Source organism: Eulemur rufifrons, chromosome 16 (genome assembly GCF_041146395.1).
Source record: "Eulemur rufifrons isolate Redbay chromosome 16, OSU_ERuf_1, whole genome shotgun sequence".
NCBI lineage: Eukaryota > Metazoa > Chordata > Mammalia > Primates > Lemuridae > Eulemur > Eulemur rufifrons.
Window position 1 is genome coordinate 62492176 of NC_090998.1, and position 20648 is coordinate 62512823.

General features: G+C 33.3%; 1 protein-coding gene and 1 pseudogene across 1 annotated transcript in view; one reads left to right on the plus strand and one right to left on the minus strand.

Annotated features, from left to right (window-relative positions):
- The window catches only part of PTPRQ (protein tyrosine phosphatase receptor type Q), a 193900-nt gene extending 183314 nt beyond the window's left edge, over positions 1–10586 (plus strand). Inside the window, exons 42-45 of the mRNA XM_069489984.1 lie at positions 721–869; positions 3543–3678; positions 8937–9060; positions 9310–10586. Coding sequence (XP_069346085.1) covers positions 721–869; positions 3543–3678; positions 8937–9060; positions 9310–9347 — 447 coding nt within the window. The 3' untranslated portion in view covers positions 9348–10586. The remainder of the gene's footprint in view (positions 1–720; positions 870–3542; positions 3679–8936; positions 9061–9309) is intronic.
- Positions 10587–16427: 5841 nt separating this feature from the next.
- On the minus strand, positions 16428–16541 carry LOC138397705 (U6 spliceosomal RNA; annotated as a pseudogene).
- Positions 16542–20648: the final 4107 nt, after the last annotated feature.

Below are 20648 nucleotides of genomic sequence, written 5' to 3' on the forward strand. Positions count from 1 at the left end.
ATATATTCAATAATGCTTTTTCTATTGTTTTCTAAACAGAATTTTCATTTGATATCTGCCATTGTGTTTAATTCTAATATCACATGATTAAAGTGTATATCAACAAATTAGCATTAAACATGAGCAGAAAAATGAGGAAAAACAATTAGATCACTAGGTTCATTTATTTAATGAAGAAACTGTAATGTTTGACTTGAGCAATTTTTTAAATCACTCATCTCCATTTGAGTGTTAACAATTTGATTTGCTTTTTAATTCAGAATGAATACAGAAGAGATAGTGCAGTACCTACTTTATTGGTCTATAAATGGCTGTATACACAGAAGATGATACAAAGATCTTTACACTTTCTGACATATAGGACCCTCAATATCTATGTTTTAAATAATTTGTGAATGTGTTTAACTTAGGGGTAAAAATTATTTCAGAATCTATTAATCCAAGTGTTACAAAATGTTATACTACATTGGGATATTAATACTATATATTAACATCTATTTCCAAGCTTTCTTATTGCTTCCATTCATATTGAAAGGTAGTTCTCTTTGTTGTAACAATAAAAGATCTCTCTTATAGGAAATAATGAAAACAGACTTTGTTCAGTTTGGTAAAGAGCTGTTTTTGAAAGATCACCTTTAAAAAGTGTGATATCAATTGTCTTCAGCCTTCATTGTGGTACTTAAATAATTTTATCATTCATTAATCTGTCCCTTTTTCTAGCACGGGGATTGCATGACTGTTCGACAGTGTAACTTTACAGCTTGGCCTGAGCACGGGGTTCCTGAAAACAGTGCTCCTCTAATTCACTTTGTGAAGTTAGTTCGAGCAAGCAGAGCACATGACACCACACCTATGATTGTTCACTGCAGGTAAGAAAGCGATATTTTTACAACCTTCTATTAAACACTAGAAATGGTCTTTAAACCCATTAGGCTTTTTATTATTATGATACCATTGATTTTTTTATAGAATTTTAATATAGAATTGTTCCAGCTTGCAGCTTTCAGATATTTAGCATTTAGCATTTCTAGACACATTAGTATGATTTGCTTTTTAACATGATACCTCTAAATCAATCTTGACCTGAATCTCTTTCACAATTGGAATTTGGAGATTAGAGGAAAATGTAGAACATGACATACCCACAACAGGTAAATTCATAGCTACAGAAAGTAGAATTGTGGCTACTAACAAAGGGGGAGATGTAGAGTTATTTAATCGGTACAGAGCTTCTATTTGGAATTATGAAAAAGTTCTGCAGATGGATAGTGCTGATGTTTGCACAACATTGAGAATGTGCTTAATGCCACTGAATTTTATACTTAAAAATGGTAAAAAATGGCAAATTCTATGTTATTTATCTTCTACCACAATAAAAACATTTTTAAAAAGTAACAATATCTTTTAATAATTTTTTTCTAACAGTAGTATACTATAATTAATATGGTTAAATACTGTATGTAAGAAAAGATAAATTTATTCAATTTTAAACTTTATTTAGAGAGAAAAATCTCAACATATATTAAATAATTATATATTTTCTGTATAATTTCTATAATTTCTGGATTTTTAAATTATAAGAGTAATATATAAACACTCATCACAAAATATCTGAACAATGTTTAGATTTATAAATCATGTAGAACAAAAAGTAAAAGTTTCACTTTTACCCATCCAACTTAAAATGTTTCCATATAGAGAAAAATTTTAACATAATAGTATATAGTAAATAGTATAACAATCTGCTTCTAAAGTCAGGGATTGCTTTTATGCTGGCGTCATTGATAACTAAAACCTTTAATGGACAGTAGCTGCCTTCAGCTTCTCCATATCTTACATATACACAACCACTGGCATTAAAGCCTTGAAAAAAGTATTTTCTCCTTTTTAAGCCTCAAAAAGAGTACAAAAAAAAATCACAAAAAAATTGTGATTTAATAGATAAGAGATAAGAAAAAAGTATGTTCACATCAATGATCATCTTTATATATTACTTTAAAACTATCTACTAAATATTTATTTCCAACCCCAGCTTGTCACCTTGACCTTAAACTTCTACCTTTAGCTTCCAATTCAACGTGACAGTCCGAATGACTAAAGAATTCTGAAAATTTGATGTGTCTCAAACAGAACACTTGATGCAATCTCCAAACAATCACCCTCCTCCTTATTTTTTCCTATCTTGTTAAACCACAAGTCCCTTCTGCTTGGGCCAGAAGCCCTGGAGTCATCCTTGACTCCCTGTGTCATGTCTCATTCCAGCAAATACCCTGATCCCTGGCCACCTCTCATCTCCCCACTGCACTCCCACCTCCCTGGTCTCCTCAGTCTTCTTTGAACACACAGAACATGCTCTCACTTAGATTTGTTCTCATTTTACTTCCTCTGGCCCCTATGGTGCTCTCCCAAATATCCATATGGTATGCTGCCTAACCTTATGCAAGATTCTTTTCAAATAGTACATTATCAGACAAGCTTTTTGTTGACCCTGTCCTACCCTATCACCCTCTAACTCCTTAACTTGAGTCATCTCTTTTCATGGCACTTAGTACCACTGGGCACATTGTTTGCCTGCTTATTCATGTACCATTGTCCTCTAAAATATAAGCTCCATAAGTGCAGGGACATTGTTTTGTTCACCGCTGTACCCCAGATGCCTAGAACAGTGTTTGGCACTCAAAATATGTTAAATGATTAAATGACTAATAACTCTGGACTTATGTGTATACATATTACCATAATCAGTTTTATGTTTTAAGGCCCATAATTTCTAAGGTCAAATCATAGGAAATTGCTGATATTTGACTGTTTCTTACCTATACAAATAACAGTTTCATGTGGATGAAAGTAACATTTATAAGACTAGATGGCCTTTCAAATATTTTTTTCAGATTGACTTCCTATTTAACCAGTTAAATACCTAGGGATCTTACCTTTCTCATAGGAATTTCTGAATCAATCTTGTGAGGTTTATCAGTTAATAGTTTCTATAGAGCCCATGCCTAACCTTGAGTTTTAAAGTAATTACTTAAAAGAAAATAGTTTGTCAGTTTTATTATCTATAGGAGGTAAAAACAATTCTAGAGAAAAAATTAAAAAGGTCACTTGAGAGACCATTTTTCATCGTGATGCAGAGGAAATGCTATATGGGCTAAATATTTGAGATTTTTAATATTTAGCATTTCTACTAAATCAAAGTTTCATTCAAAGTTTCTGATGTTAAGAATTTTTAATGATTTTTCAAAATCTTCTCTATACTTCTCCAACAAGAACCCCTAAAATATCATGAAATAAGAGAGTAAGTTCAACTGGTTAAAAAAAGAAAAACTCGAAATATTTGATAGCATATTAATGATAATCATCTTGCCCTGTTAAACATTATTGATAACAATAAAAATCCAAAAAGGCTCCAAAGAAAATCTACCTCCAAATAAGAAAAGAAACTGTAAGATAATGAGCTATCATAGCTCATTATCTTCATCGCCATCAACATGAATAACCCTTTGCTGAATCATTTTCATGTAATTTCACTCTTTCTGCAGTGCTGGAGTCGGAAGAACTGGAGTCTTTATTGCTCTGGACCACTTAACACAACATATAAATGACCATGATTTTGTTGATATATATGGACTAGTAGCTGAACTGAGAAGTGAAAGAATGTGCATGGTACAGAATCTGGTAAGATATCTAAGCCTGTACTCACTCGATGTTAGCTCTAGAATTTCTACATGGGCAATTTTGGTGGTAAGCAGTCTGGTTGGACATGGGCTTGAAGCTGTATTTGCCTAGAGGGCCCTGTCTCCTCCTATTTTGTAATATTTGGGGAAAGCAACTGGTAGATGTCATGAAAGAACTAAAGCCCACATGCCATAGTCACCCTTCAGCACTGTTACTGACTGCCCATATTAACTTGTTTATACTGATAGGCATGTCAAAAATAATTTATAACATTTATTTGTCTTTATCATTTAGCAGCAACTCGGGAGCTTGAAAATGAATTCAAATCAATTCCTTTTGTAAACATACTAAAAGTTATAATTGAGAAAATAGTTTAAAATATTGACTGTAATGAGGTTCTGTGAATTTCACTTGTCCATATTTATCCCTATTGCATATCAGTACTAATAATAATTACGTAGCATGTTATCAACTAAATAACTGAGAGTTTTCCATTTGTTGTTTTGATTTGTAGACAAAAAATATGTATAAAATATATGTTTTTAATTTTTAAAAAAATCACACAGTATAATGGTAATGAGATGAAAAACTCTCAACTGACTGTCTAGTGGTTTCCAAGTGCTATACTAGATCCTTTACATGTGTTATCTTATTTAATCTTGATTTAATCCTTTACTTGTAAAGCAAGGCCAATAAATCAATCAATAGACTAGGTATTATTGGCTCTCCTTTACAAATAGGGAAGCAGATGTTTCAAGAAGTTGAATGATATTTCAAGGTAATATTACTAAAAAGTGTCAGAGCCAAAATTCAAACCCTTGTCTAATTATGATATACAAGATGTTCCTATCTGTAGCTATGGATTGGAGTTTGTGTGCTACACAAATAGAGATTTTCTTGCAGTAAATACAGAGATCTGCTGTAAGAGTATTTTCCAAGTTACAGCCAAGAAAATACAAGCAACATTGAAGTTGTTAAAGGCATGAGAAAATGGGGTTCTCTGCTAAAATAAGTATAAGAAAGATAGAATTTCTTAGAGCCTTTATGCTAATGTGCATTGACAATTACAAAGACAGAGCCTTTGTGGGCAGCTTTTCCCAAACTTAAATGACTGGGACTCTCTCAAACCTTTTTGATTCCAAGCTTATAATACCATGTTATGAAACATTAATGTTTTTAGGAAGATGTTGCTCTAGACCAGAGAAATCCAAACTTTTTGGACTGAACATCCCTTTGAGGAAAAATGTTTGAATATTGAACTCCAATACAGATATATATTTATTTTTAAAATGCAGTTTGAATAATTATGTTAATTATGAAATACAAGCAAAATAAGAAATTGAAACATGAGATAAAGATCAAGTAAGCAATATTTTGAAAACCTTGCTAATTGCTATGGCTCCATATTACCATTAGGGATTTTGAAAAGAGAAAATATACATGTAGGACAAAGTACTTCCATTTTGATAGTGGTTTTAAATACGTATTTTAAATTAATTATAATTTTTTAAAAAGTTATCTAGTTTTTTGTCAGATCTGATTACATTGTTGTTATTTTTACCTCCTGGTATGGCTACAAGTTTATTCTAGGAGTATGAAAACTGTCAGCCGTGCCAATTTCTTGTCATTCATTTAGGCTGGCATGCCTCTTTTCCAGCCACTTTAATTCTGAAGATTGGGTAGGTAAAACTAAGTAATGTAATCCATATGCATTCCTTTACATGCTAAAAGGGAATAAATGAGTTATCAGTCTTCTCTCAGGATACTTCAGAAATGGGATATGACATGTGACCAGGGCCAACTTCATAGGTAGGCAACCTGTGTAGTTTCACAGATCCTCATGGTCAAAAGGGCCCTGCATTTCGTTTAATGTTTGCTGTCACTGTCTTGGAAATCTTCATAAATAAATTTTGAGGAAGGAACTTGACACTTTGCAGTAGGCCCTACAAATTACATAGCTGGTCCTTAGCCAAGGGTCTTATGAGGGTTCCAATATCAATCCAACTATTAACCACTATTAAAATTCATTTGCCTTCTTGTTTTTAGTTAAAGATAACTTGAAAGCTAACATTTTCCTCCCATGCTCCTAGGTGTGCACATATACACAGGGGAACAGTGCTCTCTAGCTGACTATCTTGGGTAAGATAGAGAGTAGAACTGATTGTTTCCTTCTAGAGTCTAGAGTCGATTTTCAAATAATAGAAGTTGAAAAAAAAAATTGCCATGTTCTACAAACGTTGTAGAATAGCACTTTGTAAGGAGTGTGTTCAAGAATGTCTATTAATAATTTTACCCAATTTATTACCAATATATGTTATAAACTTCATACATCATGCCTGTTTAACCAGCCAGAGTGAAACGTCGCAGCTTGGGTAGAGGAATGGAAAGCACAAGGTTTTTGAAGTCAGAGAACTGAGTTCAGAATCCACCTCTGGTAATTGTTGGCTCTGTGGCTTTGTATAATTAGCCTTTCTGAGTTATTGCTCTTTTGTATGGTAGCTGTATGACACTTCACAAGTTTTTTTTTTCAGTATTAAGAAAAAATATGTAGCTCTATCCAGGATAATACAAGAGGTGCCATATCACCATTGTTTTTTGTGGCTGAATAGAACTGCATGGTGTACATATACCAGTCATCAACATAGTGTCCAGCATGCAGTAAGCGTCCTATAAGATTTTGCTGGATTCCTTCCTTGCTGAAGAGCAGGCACTTTGAAGTTGTCTTTCATTTGTCTTAGCTCCCACATGTTAAGCCCTGTTACTGTCTTTTCCTTGTGGGGAAAAACGGGAAAATGATCACCCCTTGGCTCCAGTTCTTATAAACCAGCACAGCCTTGCATAAGAGTGGTTTCTTATTTTCTTCTGTTGCACTAAGGAGTGATTCCAGATTCTATGAAGAATGCTCATGTCTCAGCACATACTACAGCAGCCAAGGGCAGGGGTGGGGAGGCAGGAACCTCAGCAACATACTGCTACTAAAAGGCATCAGAGGGCATGGCCCATACCCAGGAAAGAGCTTTGATCCCTTTCATTCAAAAAACAGTGCCTTTCTGTATCCCCCATAACAATAAGATGAAAAAACAAAACAAACAAACAAAAAAAAAAAAAACAGTGCCTTGTAGCCCCAGGAGATTTGAAAGTCCTTTCTGAGAGAATGCTCTGCAGTAAGATAATATCCTAAGATACTATTGGTGCCTCAAATAAGGGTTAATCTGTGTTAGTCCCTTTCCTGATCTAGATTCTCCTGAAAATTTACTAGTGTGAACTCATTGTGGAAGAAAAAAAAACTAACATATTTTGGCTGCCTCGTTTTTTGCCAGGCATTTTGTGTTTAGTCCTTTAATCTCACAATATAGAGGTCCCCCATGTGAGAAAATTGAGCATCAGAAAAAGCTTAATCCTTTTCTTTTTTATGTGGACATATGGAAGTAACACTTGGGTGTCAGGCAGATGGGAGGGGGAAAGGGGGATGGTAAATTCACACCTAATGAGTGTGGTGTGCACCGTCTGGGGGATGGACACACTTGGAGCTCTGACAGGGGTGGCACAAAGGCAATATATATAACCAAAGCATTTGTACCCCAGTAATATTCTGAAATTTAAAAAAAAAATTAATTCTTAAGGTAACATGGCTAGCTAGGGTAGAAACTGGGATTGAACTTTTTTCACAACACTACACTGCCTCCTTGGCAATAACACACAATGGCAGAGGGACCTTGGAACCTGTAGGACCATCTGGTGGATCTCAGCCTTCTCTGCTGGCAAAGTTTACACTCATCATTCTTTCCAGTGGAGAAGATGAGATCAGGACAGTCAGAAGCGTCACTTATCAAATGTGACTTCAAATTCAAATGCATTTAAAAAAATAGAACTCATATATTTAAATTATTTTCAAAGAAATTTATATTGTGTCAACGTATTTCTGCCAATAATGTTATTCATTTTGTCACATACATTTGAAAATACTCTTTTTGGGATTGCCTTGAGAAGTAACTTACTAGCAATTTCAATAGGATTTTTACTACTTTATAACAACACTTCATTTCTTACCAAAATTGAATTTTGTAAACTGGATCATCTGCCTCACTTACATAACTTGACCTTGCATGACTTTTGGATGTTCCCTGAATTACGTCTGACCTTAAATGATAAAGATTGGCTAGCTGTGAGAATTAAATGAGACTAAGTCAACAAATATTTATTATGCAACTACTATGTCCCAGGCACTATTATAGGCAATGGGAATATAGCAGTGAATATGACAGCATTCTGCTCTCATAGAACTGATGATATTTCAGTAATGAAATTGTTAATGGAAACATTTTGTAATCCACAAAGAAATAGATATTCATAATAGTGACCAACAATTTCTGAAGACAATCTCAACAGAGGAGTTCTGAAAAGGTTTTAAGGTATAATAGCAATAGGTATGCATATATTCTCTGAAGAGGATCACTTTCGAGGATGTTCTATTTAAATCAATTATCAATTTGTATATATTTGGTGATTTTCCTTTAAAGCCAGATATGTTTCTTTGTACAAATAGGATGATTTAAAATATACATGTTTTTAGCCTTAACTACTTTGGGGAAAGTACAAACTCAGAAATGCTAATAGGTTACTGAATTATATTGAATAAATTTAAAGAATCCAGATGGTATGGAATTTAACCCAAACATTCAGATGAAATGTTAGGAGTCCTTTTCTAGCACCTGATGCTTGGATATTTCAGTGGCTGACTGATTTGTATTTACAAATCAGAACCAGATACTTGACGTTAAGTAGGCCAAATGTCCAGGTGATTAGCAGAATTGAGAAGCATATTTTAAACGTGCTGATGGTGTATAGATATGCCCACTCACAAATTTTAAAAGTAAATTTAGCATCTACATTCCAACAGTCATTTGAACAAGAAAACTTTAAGAGAAATTATTCAATTTGATCTAACAGGAAAAGGGAAGCTCATAAACAAATTTAAGTAATATAATTTTCTACTTTTCATAATCATTGCCAAGAAAGAATATATTAACGCTTGGTGTTTAACAACAAATATTAGAAGAAAACCTGAAGCTACAAGAAACCACAGGAATTTAGAAAGCCTTATGTTGTAGACAATCATTTATACACTATTGTAAATTCTGTGCCTCTAACTTAGCTATTTAACATTTGTTGAATTCAATATTGCTTTAACAATATAACTCCTCTTATGAGAAAAATCTCCACTCCATTTGTTTAACCACTTTCTCTTTGGTGTCTAGGCACAGTATATCTTTTTACACCAGTGTATTCTGGATCTCTTATCAAGTAAGGGAAGTACTCAGCCCATCTGTTTTGTTAACTATTCAGCACTTCAAAAGATGGACTCTTTGGATGCCATGGAAGGTAAAGAGAAACAATATATATCCAATTTACTAGTTTACCACCTATAGCAGGAACATTCATTTCATAATAACCATATGTTAAAAATGTTTTAGAAACTGAGTTAGTGCACGGATCAATTATTTTCATTTCTCTCTAATCCAACCCAGTATAATAGCCTTTCAGTCTCCCTTGTATATTTGCCATGAAACATTTAAACCTTTGAACCGTCATCTTCAATACTTTCTTGTAATGTGTTACTTTATGTTATAGGTGATGTTGAGCTTGAATGGGAAGAAACCACCATGTAAATATTCAGATTGAAGAATACAACTGGAAGATATTTTCAAATCCCAGGGGCCAAAATTACCCCCTCATTCTTCTGAATTGAAATATGCAACCTTAAAGAAATCTTTATGCTTCCCTTACTGTGCCTTACCAAATGGATTGACCATTTTATGAATAGTTTTAGAAAATAGCTAATTCAGCATAGTTATTTGTTTTGTACAGAATAAATATTATACATTTAAAATGTTTAAGAAAAGACATCCCATAGGTTTTTGAAGTCCTCCATACTTATGGAATAAGCCAAATATAAAATTACTATCCTAGCATTAATGTTTGAATGTGAATTTTCCCCATGTATTGGATTTAATTTTGAACAAAAGTTGTAAATGTTGATTCAGTAGTGTTATTTTGGCCTCCAGGGTGTTGACGTATCTTGTGGATAACTTCCAGGACTGTCATAATGATCTGTACTTCCACGTACACCCCTGTGTTTTGAATCTTCTGTTTTATGAGTGCTGAGATATCATCTCATGATCCTGAACAGCTGAACAGTAACCCTCTGACAGCGCAGGGATTACTTAGCCTTTATACAACGCACAGTAGCTCTTCGGGGACACTTAGGGCTATTTAAACTGCATTGTGATCAGGCTGAAAAAATAAATGGAAAAATTAAAAGTGCAATTGCACATATGAAGTTATAGAGTTCCTTTCTAGCCTGCCTACATTTGTACACTTTCAGGGACAAGTTGTACCACTGTATTGTAGGTTCAAATACATAGTTAAATGTATCGTAGTATTTGCCCATTAGATGTATATTCAACTTGATATTAACAATTTTGAAGGATTTCTTCAGAAATGTATAAAAACAATAATAATAACATGTAGTATGTTGCAAGCTTGTAAACTAATGATGTGCTGCTGTGGTGCCAACAGAGAATTCTGAAGAGATTATATTAAATGGTTGTTATTTCATTTATTGAAGCTGAGTATTGAGGAGTGTATTTGGTCGAACCAAAAACAAAGAAATTAACCACGTTGTAGCAAATTAGAGATTTTTTTAAAGAAAATCTTTTAGGCCCTATCTTATTAAATAGTGACAATGTACTGAGTAAGTTTTGAATTGTATGAAATTATTTTGTCAGCTTTCAATTAATGGTCATAAAAATAAATAGTATTAATTATTGTATTTCTTCTATGATATGCTTATTTCTGCTGCAATATACATAAAAAATGTGATGACCAATAAAATTGAATTTTAATGACTTACTTTGTAGCATGATTTCAGAAGTACCTATGTAAATAAAAATTGGATTTTGTATCCATATTAACATATAATTAATTATATTATATAATGTTTTAATATAAAGTAAAAACTATATATATAAATATTGTATAATGATATGATATAATTCATATGTTAATAATATAAATAATTAAGATATAATCATTTCTGAAAACATCCATAGATAGTAAGTAATTTTATTACGGAATTTACCACCAAGAAATGAAATCTTTTAGTCTCATAAGCAGTCTCTTGAAAAGTGTTACCTTTGCTTCCTGTTTTTTCAAGGCAAGGAAGTATAAATAAATACAATCTAGTACTGTTCCAACCAACAGGTTTACACTATAGAGAGTTACAGAAAACAATAAAAAATGATGAGAACTCTAAAAGATTCAAGTTGGAGTTATAAGTTCTTCAGTTTCCTTCTTGTCAGTCACTGAAAATATATGGCAAGCCAGCATGGGCTTTTGTATTCATGAAAGACATAACATAGCCTACAGAAAGTATTGGTAAGTTACTTTTTAATATGTTAAATGATTTAAAGAAATTGTTCCATCTACAGGCCAGTACATTTTCTATTATATCTGTATAAACCAGATGTATAGAACATAGAGTTTTAGATTTGACTCATGTACATATGCATATGTGTGTACATAAAGCAGAGTTGTAACGTTAGGTCTGCTCTAAAACAGTGCTTTATTAAAGTTTATACAAATCACCTGGGGATTGTGTTAAAATGCAGATTTTGCTTCAGTAAGAATAGAATAGTGCTTTCTAGTAAGTATTCAAATTATAATATTACTGCCTGATCTCAAGCTATACATTGAATAATACATGAATTTCTAAAACACATTAGTCAGGATCAGAATAATTTTACATCTACCTGAAATTATTTAATATATGTTTTTAAAAAACATTGGCTTCATTACAAAAAATTGTAACAGAACACTTATTAAATATGTACGGCTCACTAGTTGTATCAAGAAACTGTAACTGAAATTAAATTGAAACTCACACATTAATGATAACTAGATTTTCTTTTCATTATAATGTGAAATGGCCAATTTATAGCCAACTTCTCTAGGTGGCTACTAAGTGCTAATTAAAATAATGAGGAACATCTGTAACATGTTTAGATCAGATTTGTCAAAATAAGTTGACGCACATGTACAATAAATGAGCAACATGTGTTTCATATGAACCAAATGAAACTGGAGCCTCTTAGAATGGTTTGCCAGAGACGAGAGCAGCTGTGGGTATCACCTCTACTTTTAACCTGCTTTAAAACGCATAATTTTCTTCTTTCAGTTTATAGGTGAAAAGTATAAAATAAGTCTTTTGCAGAAAAACTAATTAAACCTTGACCTCTTCATAAAGGAATGGTGATTTACTCCACATATTGTTCCCAAAATTAGTTTTTAAAAATGAAATCTAAGTTCAGCAAAGTATTCTATAAGTCCGCACCATTATTATGATAATCAAGTCCATTTTTATTGACCAACTTTTAGAAAGCTCCTAGTGAAAGTTTTAAAAGAGGCCTAGGACACAAAATGATATGAAATTCTCAACTGAATAATATTAAAAAGTGAAAATATGAAAAAAAAAACTTTATAAAGCATAGTCTTGGCAAAACAGCTTGCCTTCTTAGGACAAGTACTATTTCCTGGTAAATGACTTCATGAATACAGTTTCCACGTGAATTGGTACACCCACCAGCTTATGGAGATGTTCTGAGGAACAGATTTGATCACACATATGAAAATGTTTTGAAAAGTACAATGAAGTTTACAAAGTTAAGATAATGTTGGCCAGGCATGGTGGCTCACGCCCATAATCCCAGCACTTTGGGAGGCCAAGACAGGAGGATCACTTTAGGCCAAGAGATGAAGACCAGTGAGACCCCCATCCCTACAAAAACAAACAAAAAACAAACAAACAAAATAGCCAGGCATATTGTTGCGCACCTGTAGTCCTAGCTACTCAGGAGGTTGAGGCAGGAGGATCATTTCACTTAAGCCCGGGAGTTCCAGGCTGCAGTGAACTGTGATCATCATGCCACTGCACTCCAGCCTGGGTGACAGAGTGAGACCCTGTCGCTAAAAAAGAAACAAAAGATAATCTCTTACCAAGGCCGGTCAATGTGTAATGTTTATTAGTAAGATAATGAGATAATACATCCCATTTTAAGATTGTATGATACTTTGTGACATTAGTGCTATACTGATGCTATACTGATACTTTCTTAAATGAATAAGTGCATTCTTAAGGAATTTTTTTGATTAAAATGAATATATAGACATGTACACAAATAACATAAAATATGATTTGGCAAACAAATCAAGAAATTTTTTTTATTCCAGATGATTCAACTGGACATTCTGAATTAGTGTCTGCAATATTGTCCTTTGAAAATAAAACTCATTTAATAGAGGATAATGAAAAGCATTATTCTCCTCTGTTAATAAGATTGTATTTTTAAAGTCACAACTGTAGGCTTTTAAAATATTCATTAAAAGTATTATTGGATTGAGAAGTCATTTTAGTAAGTTATAAACCTTTTAGCATACTTAAACATCCATGATCCCTATTAATCCTTATAAAATTCTTTAAGATCAGCAAGGTCCTATATTACAAGAAAGATAGTGAAATCTTAATTGCTGTACCCCAAACTATGTTTATTAATAAGGGTGGAAGCTGAAGTTAAAACTGTGTTTCTGTGGCTCCCCAAAAGTACTCTTTCCATAACCCTATGTAGGTCTTTCCATAAGCCATACAAATGACATGCCTTGTATAATGTAAAGTGTTTATTATAAATAAAGATTATAATCATTGTATGTCTCAATTCCCAAGTAGAGATTCTCTGCTAATCACATGAAAATAAGCAACAGAATCCACAAGTATTTTAAGAGATAAATAAGCTCTTTTCTTTTCTTTTTTTAGAGGCGTAGTCTCCCTCTGTCACCCAGGCTGCAGTGCAGTGGTGTAATCACAGCTCACTGTAACCTCAAACTCCTTGGCTCAAGAGATCTTCCTGCCTCAGCCTCACAAGTTGCTGGGACTACAGGCACACACCACCATGCCCAGCTAATTTTAACTTTTTTATTTTTTTTAGAGATGGTGGTCTTGCTTTGTTGCCCAGGCTGATCTTGAACTCCTGGTCTCAAACGATCCTCCTGCCTCGGTCTCCCAAATTGCTGGGATTATGGGCATGAGCCACTGCATTGGCCCATTAAGTAAGCTCTTAGAATGAATTTAAGGGAGTAAAAAGGAAATTCTTTGATGAATACAATAACATTAAAGAAGGAAAGTGAAAGAACTAAAACAAAGATTAAAATATTGAAAATGAAGGAAAAAAGCCTGGAATTTAGGAATGTATAGAATTATGAAAATAAAGCTGAAAGAAAGAAGAGGTTTTTAAAGTCGGAAAGCTCCATAGCATTTCTATGTCCTATGTGCATATGTATATATAATCAAATACTATCAACCACTTTACTGTAGTAATAATGAAACAAGGGGGAAGAGTAAAAATGAGAGAAGAAAGAGGAGGAAAAGGAGAACTAGAAGAAGATATAGAGGGAAGAAAAATAGAAGAAACATTGCTGTGATTGAATAAAAGAAGAATTGGAAATTATAATTAAAAATACCATCAATAGCATCCACAAACATGAAAAACTTAAGGATAAGTTTAGCAAAGTATGTGCAAAATTTATACACTAAAAACAACTAAACATTAATGAGAGGAATTAAAAAGACTCAAATAAATTTCTTAATATATATGTTCATAAACAAAAGCTCAATATTGTTAGAATGATAATTATCTTCACATTGTTTTATCAATTTAGTAGAATAACAATAAAAATTCTGTTGGGTTTTTTTTTAATAAATTGATTATCTGGTTTTATAGTTTATATAGAGATGATGCAAAAGACCTAGAATAACTAAAACAATTTGAAATAGAACACAGTTGAATGGTTTACACTATAAATATGTAGACTCATTTTGAAAGAAAGACCATAAAGTCCAAAACTAAACCTACACATAGATGGTGAATTGGTTTACAATGAAGATGATAAGGTAATTTAATGATAGTCTTTCCAACAAATAGTGTTGGAACAACTAAACATCCCTATGAAATCATAAATCTTTACCTCTATCTCACATAATACACATGAACATTAAATTATTTTAAAGAATATACTTAAAATTGCAAAACGATACTTTGCATAAAATAGACTATTATAATTTTATTTTGTATGATTAATAATAATAATCACATTCTCTATTGAATCATCACCATGTGCCAGGCACCATTCTAAGGACTTCATAAATATTAATTCATTAATCCTATGACAATTCTTGGAACTAAGTGCTATTATCTGCCTTTTACAGATAAGTAAACGAAAGCATAAAGAGGTTAAATAAACTGCCCAAGGTCATATATTAAGTAAACGAAAGAGCCTTGACTTGGACACAGGAAGCCTGGCTTCGGAGCCTGCAGTCTTTGCCACCATGTCCTGCTATGTTCCAGAGAGACTGCTAGATGTATAATAAGATCTCTGGTCTTACCTACTTGGACATAGTACATACACATGAACTCTAAATACTCCCATTCACAACAGAAACTTCTGGATATTGTCTATCATAATCTATTTTGTGCAAATTATATTATTCACATCCCATAGTCAGTGATAGTGCCAGCCTTTATATTCAGGTATCTAGTCCTATATTCTTTCTATTGTTCATGCCTTCTCCAACATATATTTGGTCTAAACCAAATTATATTGTTTGATTGTTTATCCAACCGTCAGCACTTTGATGTTTAGATTTATGTCCTGAACTCTCAGCTTTGATCGTTTCACTGATCTGTTCAGTAGATCTTCATTGACTACTGAATTAAATTCATATTTTAAAAATGCCTTCTCTACAGTGTTCCTCTCTTTTTTCTAGACCTAAACCAAATTATACTACTTTACTGCTTTCTAAAACACATCCTAAGCATTCCCAATATCATGCTTTGGCTCCTACATTTCCTCCAATAACTATTAAATAAAACATTTCTTTGTATATTTCTGAAGGCATTTTTGCAGATTTTTGTCCACTGCTTTTTTCCATTTACTAGATTGTCAGCTGCTTGTGAACGAGGACATTTTCCTCATAATTTTATCCATGTAGCATTTAGCATAACCTATCTTATACATGAGAGAAACAAATGTGTTTAATTGAAACTTTGCCTTAGCAGAATTAAAATAATGTTGCCTGTGTGACATCCTACCAATTCATACGTGCTAAAATGTCTTTTCAGTCAGGGAGCAAACAAACACATCTGGATCAAAGATAAATGCAGGTAGAAGAGCAAGGAAAACTGGCATATAGTTATATATCATTTGTTCTGATTAGTAGTTATCCAGAATGAAACAAGAACTTGATAGTGTTCAAAAAGCCTTAAGACAACTGAAGATGAAAAAAAGGAATTCTGTACAATTGGGCAACTTATTAAAACTTATTAAAAAGTAATTCATCAATAGTCTTTTTTTTTTTTACGTTATAGATATTCTGACAAACTTGGTTTCCCAGTTCACAACAATCTGAACGCAGCGAAACTGATGGCTTAATCTTTATATTGTGTGTACACACACACACCCTCCCTATTAAAAGCACATATACCTTCAAAACAAAAAACTTTGGGGCTATTTACTGAAATCCAACTATTTCAATAGCCACTAGAAAGAACAAAAAAAAATATTACAATCAAAGTCCCTGCATCTTTAAGAAAACATTTTTTTAATCTTTCAATTTCATAATGTTTACTTTTTATGGAGACAGAAATGGCTTTAGCATATTTTTTCATAAATTTGCAAGTCATCCTTGTGCAGAGGCCATGCTAATCTTCCCTGTATCATTCCAATTTTAGTATATGTGCTGCCGAAGTGAGCACTAGCATATTTTTTTAAACATCTCATCAAAATTAAATAGACGAAAAAGATAGGGTAAGGCAATTTCGGAAGAAACCTGGAACAAGATATCCCACAGGGGTGAAGCAGGTGTTGGAGATGCAGAGGCAGATCCGGATTCAGCTGCCAACGTGCACATGCACGGAGGCAGACACCAGGTCCAGAGAGTACAGTAACAAGCAACAGGTGGTAAACCAGGCTACCAGGACACATGAGAGCAAACTAGTAAGAGGTAGCATATCATAACAGGCAGGTGAAGCAAGGCTAAAGAGAATCCAGGAACAGGCGCTATGCAGGTCCAAGTAAAGCCAGTGGCAGGAAAGCAGGTTGGCAGGGGGCAGGGTTCTCCTGACCAGCTAGACTCAGTGGTGGCTCACTTCCTCAGGGTCATACACAAAGTAGAGACCCAGACAGGGTTCAATGACCTTCATCTCCTGAATCTATATCTGTATCTATATCTATATCCATATCTGTATGTGTATATATATATATCTCCTTCACAGTGCCTAAGAGTACTAGAAAAATGGTAGCTGAATGAGTGAATGAATGAATTAAAAATATTTTTAAGTAGCTTAAAGTACTAGAGATATTTTAGAGGCAAAAATTGATCAAAATCAGGTACTGAAAATGTAATATCACTAACCAAAGCAGGAAGAAAGAAAAGATAAATAACAGAAGTTAAAATTGCCATTGTTTGGTACAAAAGTATTACATACCTAGAAGATACAGATAAATAGACTAAAAAAAATTATAATAAATTCTCTAAACCAAGTGATTGCAAAATAAATATACAAAACCCATAAATAACCAATTAATGTGAGTGAAAGATATAATGTGAAAAATTAGTTCACTGACAATGTCCAAAATATTATAAAATATTAGAGGTTACACTTATGTCACATTTCTGAAAAAAGCTGTAAAACTATAAAACTATAAATTATAAAATTTAAATATGATTTTTTTTTTAGTAAGGGAAGCCTACTATAAAAAACAGCATTCTTCTCCAATTACTTCATAAGTTAAAAAGGCAATTAAAAAATCCTAAGTGTACATACAGTAATAACATTCATCAGGTGTCAGGCAGATGGGTGCGGTGGAGGGGATGGGTATATTCACACCTAATGGTGTGGTGCGCACCGTCTGGAGGATGGACACGCTTGAAGCTCTGACTTGGGTGGGATAAAGGCAATATATGTAAACTAAACATTTGTACCCCCATAATATGCTGAAATTTTTTTAAAAGTCCTATTAGTGTTTCGATTGTTTCAAATTTGAAAAAATAATTTCTTAAGTTCATCTGGAAGAATAAACACCTGAGAAATAGTTATAAAATTTTTGAGTAATAAAAGTGATTAGGGGAGGGCTGCCCTTTCATATGTTAAAATGTTTTACTATCTAGAGTCAAAAGTGTATTATTGAGATGAAAAGCAATACCTCAATAAAATGGACAAGTTTTTCTAACGCAGACTATGTTATAAGATTTTAATAGTCAGTAATGACATATCACTCAATAATGGAAAAAAGACAAATTGTTAAGTAAATGATGGTAGGGAACTTGGCTGCTTGGGAAAAAAATGAAATCTTGTAAGATTTAACCCCCTCACCAGAAACCAAAATAGATTATGGACAGAATAAATCTTAATATGTCCCAATTCCTTGTTTCCCTTAAAAGTCCATAAATAATTTCACTCTCCTCAGGATAATAGCTCACTCAGCTTTTAATGCTCAATGGATCCTACCACCCCAATGTTAGATGTTTATGTATTCTCCACAATTTATAAGAATTGGAGTTTAGACCATTAAGCTACTTTGAGTAATCTTACTTCACAGTCCAATAAATTTAATAAAAGCAGCCTATGATATAACGTTGTAATTAGGAAGGACCTGTTAAAATTAAATAAAATAGAGACGAGGCTTGAAAAATTCCTGGAGCAGATAAAGCCGGTTAGTCCTTGAAAGTAACCTTAACCGTGCTTGAATCACATATATAAGCAGAACTTAACTTGGGCCATTTCTTGTAAATGCCAGTATCAGAAGAAAAAAGAAAAGAAAAAAACAAAACAAAACAAAACTTAAGCTCAACAGATCAAAAGCCAACTAACTTAAAATTCTATAATTGGGGACTTTCCAATGGAACAGACCAAATAAAGCAACTGAATAACTGTAACCAGTCAAATATTCTCTTTGTCTTGTTGCCACATGCACTCTATAAAAGCCTTCCACTTGCATTTCTTCACCGGAGCTTAAAACTTGTTTAAATTTGGTACTTCCCCATGCATGAATCACTTCTGGGTCACATAAACTCTTTAAAATTTTCACTGTGTCAGTTTATCTTTTAACAGAACTTATTCATATAACTGAATTTCCTAAATAATGGAGCTTATAATTTGGAGCAAGCTACCTTGTTCCTTGCTCCCACAAACCTCATCTCTACACATCAGAAGCCATTCAATCTAACCAGAAAGCTCAGCCTCAGTCCAAACTCTGGGAAGCAATTAGTCCTTACCCAGAGAAATAAGGTATATTCCTTCAATATTCTAAAGAAAATAAACATCACAATTTGAGAGAGGTTTATGCAAATTTAATTCCAACAAAGAATTCTTTATAAAACAAACAAAATATGAGGCCAAACGATTTAACCTAGCATTTCTTTTCTGTATGTTTATTTTCAGTTTAAATGTACAATGTAAAGATTTTGGGCTACCAATAAGTTTCTTAGGGTTATTGTGAAAAAAGTTAATATTAAATATATCAAAATAGCTCTAAAGGATAACTGGCTCACAGTAAGTATTCAATACTTATTGGTGTTTTCCATTATCTTTATCATCATATGAGAATTTGGATTTTACAGTAATCGAATTATGGTTTTATTTCTTCTTGACATTGTATTCTAGAACCTATATTTTAAAGAACTTTACTGATGAAAAGGATTTATATTACCTACAGTGACCAATGCTATTTATAATTGAAATGACACTTATTTTTACTAATGTAAAATCAGTTAATCATGTATTTGGGGGAAATCTATGTGCCCTTAAAGCCAAGATTTAGTTTTATTTGAAGTAAAAATAAATCATATTGGAATTTTAATTAATCTTCCTTTCACTTAATATATTAGAATTAAAGATGGGTTTTTAATCAGTTGCTAGCTTTTCTTTTATCTAACTTCAGTGTGTCTGTCCATCCATAATGAACATCTAATAGGTGCTGGGGATTGTGCTGGGCCAGAGGTTCTCAACCTTAGCTGCACATTATAATCATTTTCCATTTTCCCAGGGCTTCTAATGTGTAGCCAAGTTTGTGAACCCCTTGGCTAGACACCCTTAATTTCATCAACAGCCCTTTTAGCACTGACAGAAATATTCTGGTTCAGTTGGGCTACAGTGGATCCTGGGAGTACAAATTTTAACAAGCTCTCCTAGGGGTTCTGAGGCAATCGATCCCAGGATCACTGCTTAATAAACCTTGAGGCCTGATTATTTCAACCGCACATAGGTTAATGTGATCATTTTAAAGGCCTCCTATAAATGGGCTGTCTAGTATGTAACATCTAAGGTATCATTTTTTTAACGAGGCTAAACTGGACTAAGAAGTGTTTTACAAAGTAAGTCAATTTAAGCTAAATTAAAATAGTTTTATTACTATAAATCTAAGACTTTGTGAAAAAGTTGAAGGATACAAAAAGAAGAGATAAGGATTGGTTTCTCTTGCTGTGTTCCGGACTGTTCTGACTACGTTCAGGTACCCAGGACACCCTGAACCAGCAGGGCTCAGTGACCCAGACCAGCATCTGGAGAGTGTTTTGGAGAGTGGGCGAGGGTAAAGTAAACACCTGTCCTGAGGTTCTCACTCCTACAGGCTAGTTCTCTCTCATTGATTCTCATTGACACAGAGGCCAGGGACATCAGTAATGGCCAGGTGTTTGCGAACTGAGTGACCAGAACAAGTAACTCACCAGTGCTTTTAAAATGAGCCTCCAATAAATAATCATACTCTCCTATTATAAACATAGCATGAGTGTATAAACTCGAAAGGTATCCTGTGATTCAGTTGTGACAGCCACATCTGTATCTAAAGCTTAGAAATTTCAG